Below are 15336 nucleotides of genomic sequence, written 5' to 3' on the forward strand. Positions count from 1 at the left end.
CCTTACAGTGTAGTGGTTCATCTGGTCTACCTTACAGTGTAGTGGTTCATCTGGTCTACCTTACAGTGTAGTGGTTCATCTGGTCTACCTTACAGTGTAGTGGTTCATCTGGTCTAACTTACAGTGTAGTGGTTCATCTGGTCTACACTTACAGTGTAGTGGTTCATCTGGTCTACCTTACAGTGTAGTGGTTCATCTGGTCTAACTTACAGTGTAGTGGTTAATCTGGTCTAACTTAGTGTAGTGGTTCATCTGGTCTAACTTAGTGTAGTGGTTCATCTGGTCTACCCTTACAGTGTAGTGATTCATCTGGTCAACCTTAGTGTAGTGGTTCATCTGGTCTAACTTACAGTGTAGTGGTTCATCTGGTCTACCCTTACAGTGTAGTGGTTCATCTGGTCAACCTTAGTGTAGTGGTTCATCTGGTCTAACTTACAGTGTAGTGGTTCATCTGGTCTACCCTTACAGCGTAGTGGTTCATCTGGTCTACCCTTACAGCGTAGTGGTTCATCTGGTCTACCTTACAGTGTAGTGGTTCATCTGGTCTACCTTACAGTGTAGTGGTTCATCTGGTCTAACTTACAGTGTAGTGGTTCATCTGGTCTAACTTACAGTGTAGTGGTTCATATGGTCTACCTTACAGTGTAGTGGTTCATATGGTCTACCTTACAGTGTAGTGGTTCATCTGGTCTACACTTACAGTGTAGTGGTTCATCTGGTCTAACTTACAGTGTAGTGGTTCATCTGGTCTAACTTAGTGTAGTGGTTCATCTGGTCTAACTTAGTGTAGTGGTTCATCTGGTCTACCCTTACAGTGTAGTGGTTCATCTGGTCTACCTTACAGTGTAGTGGTTCATCTGGTCTACCTTACAGTGTAGTGGTTCATCTGGTCTACCTTACAGTGTAGTGGTTCATCTGGTCTAACTTACAGTGTAGTGGTTCATCTGGTCTACCTTACAGTGTAGTGGTTCATCTGGTCTACCTTACAGTGTAGTGGTTCATCTGGTCAACCTTACAGTGTAGTGGTTCATCTGGTCTACCTTAGTGTAGTGGTTCATCTGGTCTACCTTACAGTGTAGTGGTTCATCTGGTCTACCTTACAGTGTAGTGGTTCATCTGGTCTACCTTAGTGTAGTGGTTCATCTGGTCTACCTTACAGTGTAGTGGTTCATCTGGTCTACCTTACAGTGTAGTGGTTCATCTGGTCTACCTTACAGTGTAGTGGTTCATCTGGTCTACCTTACAGTGTAGTGGTTCATCTGGTCTAACTTACAGTGTAGTGGTTCATCTGGTCTACCTTACAGTGTAGTGGTTCATCTGGTCTACCTTACAGTGTAGTGGTTCATCTGGTCTACACTTACAGTGTAGTGGTTCATCTGGTCTAACTTAGTGTAGTGGTTCATCTGGTCTACCTTACAGTGTAGTGGTTCATCTGGTCTACCTTACAGTGTAGTGGTTCATCTGGTCAACCTTACAGTGTAGTGGTTCATCTGGTCTAACTTACAGTGTAGTGGTTCATCTGGTCTAACTTACAGTGTAGTGGTTCATCTGGTCTAACTTACAGTGTAGTGGTTCATCTGGTCTAACTTAGTGTAGTGGTTCATCTGGTCTAACTTAGTGTAGTGGTTCATCTGGTCTAACTTACAGTGTAGTGGTTCATCTGGTCGTTGTCTCCAGACTGGCAGCCTGTGATAGGTGTCCCCAGTCCGAAGCAGCCAGACAAGAACTGCAGTTGAACAGATTGTAACAAGCCAGGGAACCGCAGGGGAGGAGAGGAGCCTGAACCACTCCTCTTCTCCTCCATCTCAGACAGGAAGGAAGAGATCTGACACAACGCCTCCAGACGGACCTGAGCACAAGAGAATCATAGAGAACCAGTGTTTTACTAACATTATTGTAACCCTCCATGTTGAATGAACGGACGACTACAGTTGTTTTGTAAAAGAGAATGTGTTCTCAATAAATGATTACAATAAATAAATATCCGTATATTCAAGTCTTTGATAATGATTCTACAATGCTGCAATAGGGAGAATAGACCCACCACTAGCGCAGTCACTAAAATAAGGTATTTAGTTTCTAGGGCTGGGAATTGCCAGGGACCTTACGATATATCAAAAATACTTAGGTACCGATATATATTGCATTTCTCACAATTCTGTTTTATTCGGTACAATACTGCAATTTTATTTATTACAATTTAATTCCAAACATATTGCTCACTAAGTCTGCTGCAGAGAAACAAGATAGAGAAGAGTTTTGATCAGCCATGGAAAGAAAAGTGCTGAAAACATGTTGGCTCGCTATTTAAAAACAAGATGGAAAACAAGTAATGGGATGAGAAATATAGGCGTTTTGGCGCCGGTACAGCAGACTAAGCTCTAGCTAACGCTACCTACAGTAGTTTTATTTATTATTTTTTACTAATCGACTTGCAGACAAATATCGATAATAATATTGTCCAAAAATAATATTGCAATGTGTAACTGTACCGATTTTATAAATACTTACCTCTGCCCTCTGCTGTTGTTGGTACATGGCCAGTGTGATGGCCTTGGGGTCTGCCTGGCTGCCTGCCTCTCTCTCCAGTAACGAGGAGGGTGGGGTCGGACGGAGCAGGCTCCCACACAGGAAATGAAAGACCTGGCTGAGCACGCTGGGTGAGCTGCCCGCCCCGCCCTGGCACATGGAGCTGGTGGTGGGGCTGATGCACTGGCGTAACCGCTCCCACGCATCCTTCATGATGCCCAGGGAACACAGTGGTAGACCTGAGGGAGGGTCAGAGGTCAGCAGTTATATAGTTGACCTCTCATCCATCAATCAATCAAATGTGGTTATAAAGCCCTTTCTACATCATCAGTTGTCACAAGGTGCTTTACAGAAACTGTGCCTAGTCCTCTCATTCCATCTTCTATTGTGTGATATCATTTGGGGATTGCTGTGACGGGTTGTATGTGTGTGTGTGTGACTGTGTACTTCCTGGATTGATAGCTAGATCATATTCAGTGAGTCATTTATTACCCATTCTATTCTTGAAGGAGTTTCTGGACTGGCCTGCAGATGGTTTTCTACTGCCCATGGTGAATCTGCTCTGTTCGGTCTTTGGACTGAGTAGAGAATCTGTAGATGAAGTTGATTTCCTGTAGAAAGCAGAACAGGTATTTATAGTAGATTAAAAAACAATGAATACTAGGGATAATGTACTGAAATATACACATATTGGCCCAAACACACAACCCCACCCACGACACACACACACACCCTTGACTCCTTTCCCCCTTCCACAGACCCACTCACCTGGCTCCAGTGCTCTCCGCCTGCCCTGTCTCTTCACTCTGTTCCTGCCACGCGGGCCGGACCCCCAGGAGGAGAAACACACAGCGGGACACAACCAGGTGGCAGGCTACAGGGAATGACATGCCCTCTTCGGACCCCCTCCGCCGCTCCCAGCCCTGCCTGTTAGGGGGCTCTCTTTCTGGGGTGCCGGGGCTCTCTGTGCTGCTGGGGAGGGTGGAGGTCCCGGAAGACTCATAGACAGTCTCGTTCTGCTGAAGCTGCATGGCCTCCCGCGTGGCCAGGAAGCACTGGAGGACCTCTATTGGACAAACAGGGATGGAGAGAAGAGATTTAGGTGGGAGAGAGTGTGTGTGTACTACACATCAAAATCATCATGCGACAAACAAAGACCAAGGACATGGTCCAGTTTACCCGGCAGGTACATACTGCTGATGCTGGGCGTGTCCTCCTCTGGCCCCTCCTCCTGGTTGTGTTCTGCAGTCGTGGGGAGGAACTGCCCTCCCTGGTGAGTCTCGTGACCTCCACCGTGACCCCCCAGCTCAGGGTCCTGATCTTTCCCCCGGTCCGCCTGCTGCTCCCTACCAGAGGGACCCGGTTCCTGCCGGTCCTGCCCACTGGGACTCTGGAAGGAATAGAAGAGACAGCATGAGACAGTTACATTAGAGACAGTTACATGAGAGACAGAATGAGACAGTTACATGAGAGACAGCATGAGACAGTTACATGAGACAGTTACATGAGACAGAATGAGACAGTTACATGAGACAGTTACATGAGAGACAGTTACATGAGACAGTTACATGAGACAGTTACATGAGACAGAATGAGACAGTTACATGAGACAGAATGAGACAGTTACATGAGACAGCATGAGACAGTCGCATGAGACCGTTGCATGAGACAGTTACATGAGAGACAGTTACATGAGACAGTTACATGAGACAGAATGAGACAGTTACATGAGACAGTTACATGAGAGACAGAATGAGACAGTTACATGAGACAGTTACATGAGAGACAGAATGAGACAGTTACATGAGACAGAATGAGACAGTTACATGAGACAGTTACATGAGACAGAATGAGACAGTTACATGAGACAGAATGAGACAGTTACATGAGACAGCATGAGACAGTCGCATGAGACCGTTGCATGAGACAGTTACATGAGAGACAGTTACATGAGACAGTTACATGAGACAGAATGAGACAGTTACATGAGACAGTTACATGAGAGACAGAATGAGACAGTTACATGAGACAGTTACATGAGAGACAGAATGAGACAGTTACATGAGAGACAGAATGAGACAGTTACATGAGACAGTTACATGAGACAGAATGAGACAGTTACATGAGACAGAATGAGACAGTTACATGAGACAGCATGAGACAGTCGCATGAGACCGTTGCATGAGACAGTTACATGAGAGACAGTTACATGAGAGACAGTTACATGAGACAGAATGAGACAGTTACATGAGACAGTTACATGAGAGACAGAATGAGACAGTTACATGAGACAGTTACATGAGAGACAGAATGAGACAGTTACATGAGACAGAATGAGACAGTTACATGAGACAGTTACATGAGACAGAATGAGACAGTTACATGAGACAGAATGAGACAGTTACATGAGACAGCATGAGACAGTCGCATGAGACCGTTGCATGAGACAGTTACATGAGAGACAACACGAGACAGTTACAGTTGAAGTCGGAAGTTTACATACACTTAGGTTGGAGTCATTAAAACTCGTTTTTCAACAACTCCACAAATTTCTTGTTAACAAACTACAGTTTTGGCAAGTCGGTTAGGACATCTACTTCGTGCATGACACAAGGAATTTTTCCAACAATTGTTTACAGACAGATTATTTCACTGTATCACAATTTTAGTGGGTCAAAAGTTTACATACACTAAGTTTACTGTGCCAAAGTTGTGGCAAAATGGCTTAAGGACAGCAAAGTCAAGGTATTGGAGTGGCCATCACAAAGCCCTGACCTCAATCCTATAAAAAATGTGTGGTCAGAACTGAAAAAGCGTGTGCGAGCAAGGAGGCCTACAAACCTGAATTAGTTACACCAGCTCTGTCAGGAGGAGTGGGCCAAAATTCACCCAACTTATTGTGGGAAGCTTGGGGAAGTTTAGCCGAAACGTTTGACCCAAGTTAAACAATTTAAAGGCAATGCTACCAAATACTAATTGAGTGTATGTAAACTTCTGATCCACTGGGAATGTGATGAAAGAAATAAAAGCTGAAATAAATCATTAACTCTACTATTAATCTGACATTTCACATTCTTAAAATAAAGTGGTGATCAGAACTGACCTAAGAAAATACATTTTTACGAGGATTAAATGTCAGGAATTGTGAAAAACTGAGTTTAAATGTATTTGGCTAAGGTGTATGTAAACTTCCGACTCAACTGTACATGAGAGACAGAATGAGACAGTTACATGAGACAGTTATAGCTCTTCAGGTTGAATGGAGATATCATTCAGAAAACTGTCTTGACATTAAGTCAAATCAAATGTTAATCGTCACATGCGCCAAATACAACAGGTGTACCTTACAGTGAAATGTTGAATACAACAGGTGTACCTTACAGTGAAATGCTTGCTTACAAGCCCCTAACCAATAATGCAGTTAAAAAAATATGAATAAGAAATAAAAGTAACAAGTAGTTAAAGTGCAGCAGTAAAATAACTAAAATAATAATAGCGAGACTATATACAGGAGGTACCGGTACAGAGTCAATGTGTGGGGGCACCGGTTAGTTGAGGTAATATGTACATGTAGGTAGAGTTATTAAAGTGACTATGCATAGATAACAGAGAGTAGCAGCGGCGTAAAGGGGGGGGGGGGGGCAATGCAAATAGTCTGGGTAGCCATTTGATTAGTGGCGTGGCGAGAATCTGTCTCCGCACCACGTGCCCTCACCACTGGTGTCCCCCAGGGCTCTGTTCTAGGCCCTCTCCTATTCTCGCTATACACCAAGTCACTTGGCTCTGTCATATCCTCACATGGTCTCTCCTATCATTGCTATGCAGACGACACACAATTAATCTTCTCCTTTCCCCCTTCTGATAACCAGGTGGCGAATCGCATCTCTGCATGTCTGGCAGACATATCAGTGTGGATGACGGATCACCACCTCAAGCTGAACCTCGGCAAGACGGAGCTGCTCTTCCTCCCGGGGAAGGACTGCCCATTCCATGATCTCGCCATCACGGTTGACAACTCCATTGTGTCCTCCTCCCAGAGTGCTAAGAACCTTGGCGTGATCCTGGACAACACCCTGTCGTTCTCAACTAACATCAAGGCGGTGACCCGTTCCTGTAGGTTCATGCTCTACAACATTCGCAGAGTACGACCCTGCCTCACACAGGAAGCGGCGCAGGTCCTAATCCAGGCACTTGTCATGTCCCGTCTGGATTACTGCAACTCGCTGTTGGCTGGGCTCCCTGCCTGTGCCATTAAACCCCTACAACTCATCCAGAACGCCGCAGCCCGTCTGGTGTTCAACCTTCCCAAGTTCTCTCACGTCACACCGCTCCTCCACTCTCTCCACTGGCTTCCAGTTGAAGCTCGCATCCGCTACAAGACCATGGTGCTTGCCTACGGAGCTGTGAGGGGAACGGCACCTCCGTACCTTCAGGCTCTGATCAGGCCCTACACCCAAACAAGGGCACTGCGTTCATCCACCTCTGGCCTGCTCGCCTCCCTACCTCTGAGGAAGTACAGTTCCCGCTCAGCCCAGTCAAAACTGTTCGCTGCTCTGGCACCCCAATGGTGGAACAAACTCCCTCACGATGCCAGGTCAGCGGAGTCAATCACCACCTTCCGGAAACACCTGAAATCCCACCTCTTTAAGGAATACCTAGGATAGGACAAAGTAATCCTTCTAACCCCCCCCCCCCCCCCCCTTAAAAGAGTTAGATGCACTATTGTAAAGTGGTTGTTCCACTGGATATCATAAGGTGAATGCACCAATTTGTAAGTCGCTCTGGATAAGAGCGTCTGCTAAATGACTTAAATGTAAAATGTAAATGTAATGATCAGGAGTCTTATGGCTTGGGGGTAGAAGCTGTTTAGAAGCCTCTTGGACCTAGAATTGGCACTCCGGTACCGCTAGAACAGTCTATGACTAGGGTGGCTGGAGTCTTTTGACCATTGAGGGCCTTCCTCTGACACCGCCTGGTATAGAGGTCCTGGATGGCTGGAAGCTTGGCCCCAGTGATGTACTGGGCCATACACACTACCCTCTGTAGTGCCTTGCGGTCGGAGGCCGAGCAGTTGACATACCAGGCAGTGATGCAACCAGTCAGGATGCTCTCAATGGTGCAGCTGTAGAACCTTTTGAGGATCTGAGGACCCATGCCAAATATTTTCAGTCTCCTGAGGGGGAATAGGTTTTGTTGTGCCCTCTTCACGACTGTCTTGGTATGCTTGGACCATGTTAGTTTGTTGGCGATGTGGACGCCAAGGAACTTGAAGCTCTCAACCTGCTCCACTACAGCCCGATGAGAATAGGCGCATGCCCGGTCCTCTTTTTCCTGTAGTCCACAATCATCTTATTTATCTTGATCACATTGAGGGAGAGGTTGTTGTCCTGGCACCACATGGCCAGGTCTCTGACTTCCTCCCTATAGGCTGTCTCGTCGTTGATCAGGCCTACCACTGTGATGTCATTGGCAAACTTAATGATGGTGTTGGAGTCATGCCTGGCCGTGCAGTCATGAGTGAACAAGGAGTACAGGAGGGGACTGAGCACGCACCCCTGAGGGGCCCATGTGTTGAGGATCAGCGTAGCGGATGTGTTGTTACCTACCCTTACCACCTGGGGGTGGCCCGTCAGGAAGTCCAGGATCCAGGTGCAGAGGGAGGTGTTTAGTCCCAGGCTTCTTAGCTTAGTGATGAGCTTTGATGTCACTATGGTGTTGAACGCTGAGCTGCAGTCAATGAACAGCATTCTCACATAGGTGTTCCTTTTGTCCAGGTGGGAAAGGGCAGTGTGGAGTGCAATAGAGATTGCATCATCTGTGCATCTGTTAGGGCGTTATTCAAATTGGAATGTGTCTAGGTTTTCTGGGATAATGGTGTTGAGCCATGGCCAGCCTTTCAAAGCACTTCATGGCTACAGACGTAAGTGCTACGGGTCGGTAGTCATTTAGGCAGGTTACCTTGGTGTTCTTGGGCACAGGGACTATGGTGGTCTGTTAATACATGTTGGTATTACAGACTCGGACAGGGAGAGGTTGAAAATGTCAGTGAAGACACTTGCCAGCTGGTCAGTGCATGCTCGCAGTACACGTCCTGGTAATCCGTCTGCCCCTGTGGCCTTGTGAATGTTGACCTGTTTGAAGGTCTTACTCACATCGGCTGCGGAGAGCGTGATCACACAGTCTTCCGGGAACAGCTGATGCTCTCATGCATGTTTCAGTGTTATTTGCCTCGAAGCGAGCATAGAAGTAATTTAGCTCATCTGGTAGGCTCATGTCACTGGGCAGCTCTCGGCTGTGCTTCCCTTTGTAGTCTGTAATGGTTTGCAAGCCCTGCCACATCCGACGAGCGTCGGAGCCGGTGTAGTACAATTCGATCTTAGTCCTGTATTGACACTTTGCCTGTTTGATGGTTCGTCAGAGGGCATAGCGGGATTTCTTATAAGCTTCCGGGTTAGAGTCCCGCTCCTTGAAAGCGGCAGCTCTAGCCTTTAGCTCAGTGCGGATGTTGCCTGTAATCCATGGCTTCTGGTTGTGGTACGTACGGTCACTGTGGGGACGACGTCATCGATGCACTTATTGATGAAGCCAATGACTGATGTGGTGTAGTCCTCAATGCCATAGGAAGAATCCCGGCTAACAGTCCTGCACATCTGTACAGTAGCCATCTGTTCATGGGTAATACCTGTTTGCTGTTAGCCAGGGCCTGTGTGTTGGCTGTAGTCACCGGAGAGTCTTTGTGTGCCAGCAGAGCACTCCTGATCTTATACACCATCTCATAGATCTCTATCAGCATCTCACACGGCTCGTACCTGACAAGGAGAAGAGGTACTACGTTACATCATTCTCCTGGCGCACACACACACTACACATAGCAGGACTGGCGTCATTTCAATATGAGACCCATATTGGATACATCTCATAAAACATCCAGCCGCAGGTTGAAATGTCAGAAATGGGTTAAAATGTAAGGGTTTCAGTACCTGAGGAATTAAAGGGTATTGGTTTTGGCAACGAGGCCCTTTTGTCTACTACTCCAGAGTCTGATGAACTAACGGATGCGATTTGTTTGTCTCTGTGCCCAGTATGAAGGAAGATAGAGGTCGTTTGGTGAGCCAATGCTAACTAGCATTAGCGCAATGACTGGAAGTCTATGGGGATCTACTACCATTCTGGCAGATACCCATAATCTTCCGGTCATTGTGCTAACGCTAGCCAGCAATTGGGCTAGCGTGAGTTAGCAACGCAGAGACATAAACATGGTATCCACGAGTTCATCTGACTCTGGGGAAGTAGATAAATTGCCTCATTGCCAAAATCGCACAGTATCCCCTTAAGAAAAACTTTTATCTCTGTATTTGAAAATCGTATCACAGCTTATTTAAGCAGGTCCACTCACTTGTCCTGCCAGTAGGCCTCATCCTGTAGCCCTGTGTGTTTGAGGAGAGCAGCCAGGCTGCAGCGACACGCCGTCTCTAACAGGGAGTCACCCGAGGGACCGCTGTTATCCCAGTCTGCCAAAGATAACACAACACAGAATGTTTTTTTTTTCAAAACACAACGCCACAAATGACCTACGACCTCTCTAAATCCAGAGGTTTCAAAAAGGTATTGGGTTGATGGTGATGTCAGCATCATATTCATTCAGGATAACTTTAATGAATGACGAACCCAAGAACAAAATACTGTAGACAAGAGATTCTGCTTTTATGATTTTATAATCTGATAAAACGTCCTTCCTCTGGAAACACACTTTATGAATAGCCCCTCACAGTCACTAAAGTCATTATCACCCACACAGGATGTCACAGTGTTGCTGTGTGTGTGTGTGTGTGTGTGTGTGTGTGTGTGTGTGTGTGTGTGTGTGTGTGTGTGTGTGTGTGTGTGTGTGTGTGTGTGTGTGTGTGTGTACGTACATGTGTGTGTGGTGGGTGTACGCATATGTGTGTGTACATGCGTACGAGCATGCATCTGTGTGTGTGTGTGTACGTACATGTGTGTGTGCATCTCTGTGTGTGTGTGTGTGTGTGTGTGTGTGTGTGTGTGTGTGTGTGTGTGTGTGTGTGTGTGTGTGTGTGTGTGTGTGTGTGTGTGTGTGTGCCTCCCCTTAGCCCTACCCCTGCTGATGGCGTACTCCTTCATCTTCCTCCACAGGCCTCCGGCAGGCTCTCTAGACGATCCTAGAGCCAGCTCCATCAACATGCTGTTTTCCTCGCTCAAACTCAGGTCTGCCAGCTTGGCATCAGGACAGCCCAGCAACACTGCCTCGGTGAGCCATGTTGTGCTGGAGTCTGCAGGGACAGACACACAATAACACAGGCACTTATTATTGCAATGAAAAGCCTGACGAAGGCCTTCGGGTGAAATTCTGCACTCAATAAACTGTAGAAGAATTCAACACTGTGTGGGCACGTATTTGTCTCAATATGATTTTTTTTTTACCCTGTTACCTGCAAGTTACTGGCTGAGGGGACAATACTTCTGAAGGTATTACTACAATGGTGAGGAGTTCAAAGAAGAATTTGGGCCGGCAGGTAGCCTAGTGGTAAGAGCGTTGGGCCAGTAACCCAAAAGGTTGCTGGATCAAATCCCCGAGCTGACAGGGTAAAGATCTGTTCCCCGGTAGGCCATCATTGTAAATAACAATTTGTTCTTAACTGACTTGCCGAGTTAAATAAAATAAATTTAAATATACAACCTAAACACCCCACAACTCATTTATTTTCTGATGATCTTGATCAGGAATTAGACTTGAGATTGAACTATTTTTAAAGATAGAATGGATGCGGGTCATCATGGTTGGCGTGTGTCATGTCATAAAAATATAATTACTAGAACGAACATTCCCATACAGGTCAATGTTTGTGTGTGTGTGTCATTACACACCCAGTTGTTCAAAGTCCATCTCCAGTCCGTTCCTGAGGAGAGGGTTACACAGCCAGTATTCTGATGTCCTCTCTTGGACAGAGGGGGGTGGTCCCTGCAGCATCCCGCCCAGGCAGCGTCCAATCGCCAGCGCCACAGATCTCTCCAGGTCCAGAAGCCACACCCATCCGTCGTCCTCCGCCCCTCCTTGGCTATGACCTGCCTTTTCAGCGTCATCTGGAAGCACAGAATTAATCCATAACATCATGACACTAAGGAGCTCCTGGACTCTGCTACATTTTCTACTTCTTAACAGCAATCATCTTAAAATCAGACATTCTGTTAATACACAAAAAGTTATTTCCCTTCCTGTTTAATTAAATTATCTCCATCTTTCTTCCTGTCTCTCAGTGTCCCAATAGAACAATGCCATTGGCTATCCATGACTGGTCTGGTGGTCCATACTGTCAGGGGCCAGAACATGCTGCCTCCAGTCGACACCTACCCAGCGGACACGCTGCCTCCAGTCGACACCTACCCAGCGGTCCTGAACATGACGCCTCCAGTCGAACACCTACCCAGCTGTCCTGAACACGCTGCCTCCAGCTCCCTCTCCTCCAGCAGGGCGGTGTCTGGCAGCAGGCAGTTGAACTCATTGAGGTGCTCCAGCAGACAGAGCAGGTGGGTGAGCAGCGGGCGTACCACCCACAGGGGTAGCAGCAACAGGGAATACATGACCTGGCACAGCAGGCTGCCCGCTACAGAGCTCAGGAGCACCGCTAGGGGGAGAGAGAGGAGGGAGAGAGGAGGGAGGGAGATTCAGAAGAGCTTTGTCAGCTTATGTGGTACGTCAAGGCCGCTACATCTCCAGTTGAGTAACACAAATGAGGAAAAAGTTGTATTTAGGGCTGTTGCAGTGACCGTATTACCGCAACACCAGATGAGATACGCTTATAAGTCCTGTGCCATTATTTTATATAAAATTATTTTATAGTAAGAAGAATGAAATGAAAGGATATTTTCCCCCATTCCTGAGCGAGAATCCGCAAATGAAGTTGCTATGTTGAGCAAAAAAATGTAGCATTTGAAACTGGTCCTATTTGCTAGATTTAGAGTTATTTGGCAACTTTAGTTGTGAATGATACAAACCTTAGAATGTCTTAGAAATCAAAACATATACAGTGGCTTGCAAAAGTATTCACTCCCCCTTGGCATTTGTCCTATTTTGTTGCCTTACAACCTGGAACTAAAATAGGGCTTTGAGGGGTTTGTATCTGATTTACACAACATGCCTACCACTTTGAAGATGCAAAATATTTTTTCTTGTGAAACAAAAGAAATCAGACAAAAAAAACTGAAAAGTTGAGCTAACTATTCACCCCCCAAAAGTCAATACTTTGTAGAGCCACCTTTTGCAGCAATTACAGCTGCAAGTCTCTTGGGGTATGTCTCTATAAGCTTGGCACATCTAGCCACTGGGATTTTTCCCCATTCTTCAAGGCAAAACTGCTCCAGACATTTCAAGTTGGATGGGTTCCGCTGGTGTACAGCAAGTCATACCACAGATTCTCAATTGGAGTGAGGTCTGGGCTTTAACTAGGCCATTCCAAGACATTTAAATGTTTCCCCTTAAACCACTCGAGTGTTGCTTTAGCAGTATGCTTAGGGTCATTGTCCTGCTGGAAGGTGAACCTCCGTCCCAGTCTCAAATCTCTGGAAGACTGAAACAGGTTTCCCTCAAGAATTTCCCTGTATTTAGCGCCATCCATCATTCCTTCAATTCTGACCAGTTTCCCGGTCCCTGCCAATGAAAAACATCCCCACAGCATGATGCTGCCACCACCATGCTTCACTGTGGGGATGGTGTTCTCGGGGTGATGCGAGGTGTTGGGTATGCGCCAGACATAGTGTTCTCCTTGATGGCCAAAAAGCTACATTTGACCAGAGTACCTTGTTCCATATGTTTGGGGAGTCTCCCACATGCCTTTTGGTGAACACCAAACGTGTTAGTTTATTTTTTTCTTTAAGAAATTGCTTTTTCTGGACACTCTTCAGTAAAGCCCAGCTCTGTGGAGCGTACAGCTTAAAGTGGTCCTATGGACAGATACTCTAATCTCCGCTGTGCAGCTTTGTAGGCGAACTCTGAATTTAATTTAGGCTAGACCATTTATGTACCAAAGATATCTTCAATCAGTCTTTTTTTAAATGTTTTTCTGCCATGTGTAATATTCGGTGAGCTATGTATTGTATAATGGCAAAATCATTATTTTAATTCAGTTTTGTTTTTTTCAGGCTTGGGCTCATATATAGGCCTATGCATATGGATAAACTTTTATATTCATATGGGTGTTTTGAATTAATCACCCCCTTAGAAAGCGCTGTCCATTTCATTATGTTAAACTTTGAAACAACATCCACAATGACCATGTTTTACACTCAATTCCAACCTACTGTTGAACTTCCATCTTTAAAATTGCGCTCATTACTCATGACTGCCGGTGTAGCGGTAATACGGTAACCGCAATAGCCCTACCCATGTACAATAGCTGCCTAGTGTCGGGTAAATCCTTAAAAGCTGCACGTACAAGCATTTCACTACACTCGCAACACCATCTGCTAATCATGTGTATGTGACCAATAAAATGTGATTTGGTAATGAGTGGAGCAGAGCACTACAGTAACATCTGGCTGTTCACAGCAACATCATTAAACCACACTGAGTCAGTCAGTCCTGAGTCTTCCTCACTGGAGGAGTTACAGTGCTCTGACTGAGTGACCCCGGACACCCGCACGGTGTCGATTTATCCAAACGAAGGAAAGAGTGTTATGTGGATGTGTATAATATTCTCAAACTGTTGGCGCTAGTGCTCTGATTAAGGAACTTGCTCTGAAAAGTGTCAGCATGAAACATTATGGAAGGCAATTCGTTGGCGTTCCGGAATCTTCTTCCAGCATTTTCTGGTACACAACATAGCATAATGGTGATTGATCTGTGATTAATGTGTAAAACGCGGGGTATAAGGCATCGATCTCTTACTGTGTAGCTTCTGTGCAGATCTATACAGTGTTATGTAGGCTATATCGGTGACGATTTGTGCATAAGACATTGCAGGATAAAGCATGGTTATCTTACTGTGTAGCTTGTGGATGACGTGCTTGTCCAGGGAGCTCTCCTCCAGTAAGATGGTGGACCTCCTGAAGGTCTCGGCAGTGTAGGGTAACAGCAGACATAGGTGTTTGTGGAGCAACGTCACACTGCTGTCATCCTGAAGGGGTAGACAGGCGGAAATAAGGAATGGAGCGCCTCACAGCACCTCACATACTCTTTTATAATTCAATAATACATTACATAATTATGCCACTTTTCCAAGATGGCTCCAGAAACCTATCTCACGCTAAATCTGTAGAATGTCACACTAAAGAAAATCTAACCATGTAGGTAAAAATCGACCAGTACCAACAATGGACCAGTACCTCTGTGATGGACTGGCTGTAACAATGGACCAGTACCTCTGTGTTGGTCTGGCTGTAACAATGGACCAGTACCTCTGTGTTGGGCTGGCTGTAACAATGGACCAGTACCTCTGTGTTGGTCTGGCTGTAACAATGGACCAGTACCTCTGTGCTGGAATGGCTGTAACAATGGGCCAGCAGGTGTTTGTGCAGGGCTGACAGGAGGTGGTGGAAGTGAGAGGGAGGGTCCGTCTGTCTCTGGGACCGGCTGGACTGCTGCTTGTCACTGTTCTTCTCCAGCTCACCAAACGCCCGCTCCTGCAGGGCACCCAGCTCCAGTTACAACCCCCAAATAGACTTTTGCTGACACATGTAACGATGAGAAGCTGGAGACATGATGTTTTTAATGAACACATATCATGTTTCTAGGTGTATGGAGAAAATAAACATTCATACAAAAGGGAAAAACTACAGCATACTTGTGATGGTCCA

At 46.0% G+C, this 15336-nt stretch overlaps 1 protein-coding gene across 7 annotated transcripts in view; it reads right to left on the reverse strand.

Moving 5' to 3' along the window:
- LOC139538912 (probable E3 ubiquitin-protein ligase HERC1) overlaps positions 1-15336 on the reverse strand; it is a 111297-nt gene that overhangs the window by 64964 nt on the left and 30997 nt on the right. For 5 of the 7 annotated variants that reach the window (XM_071341499.1, XM_071341524.1, XM_071341532.1 and 2 more), the window contains exons 17-28: positions 15010-15162; positions 14525-14657; positions 11970-12170; positions 11413-11628; positions 10644-10817; positions 9926-10040; positions 9212-9338; positions 3709-3919; positions 3298-3595; positions 3022-3140; positions 2512-2768; positions 1646-1849 (exon numbers count right to left, since the gene is read on the reverse strand). In XM_071341499.1, coding sequence (XP_071197600.1) covers positions 1646-1849; positions 2512-2768; positions 3022-3140; positions 3298-3595; positions 3709-3919; positions 9212-9338; positions 9926-10040; positions 10644-10817; positions 11413-11628; positions 11970-12170; positions 14525-14657; positions 15010-15162 — 2208 coding nt within the window. The remainder of the gene's footprint in view (positions 1-1645; positions 1850-2511; positions 2769-3021; positions 3141-3297; positions 3596-3708; positions 3920-9211; positions 9339-9925; positions 10041-10643; positions 10818-11412; positions 11629-11969; positions 12171-14524; positions 14658-15009; positions 15163-15336) is intronic. The other 2 variants (XM_071341517.1, XM_071341508.1) reach the window with 1 other exon arrangement.

The sequence above is a fragment of the Salvelinus alpinus genome, chromosome 1 (genome assembly GCF_045679555.1).
Source record: "Salvelinus alpinus chromosome 1, SLU_Salpinus.1, whole genome shotgun sequence".
NCBI classification, from domain to species: Eukaryota; Metazoa; Chordata; class Actinopteri; order Salmoniformes; family Salmonidae; genus Salvelinus; species Salvelinus alpinus.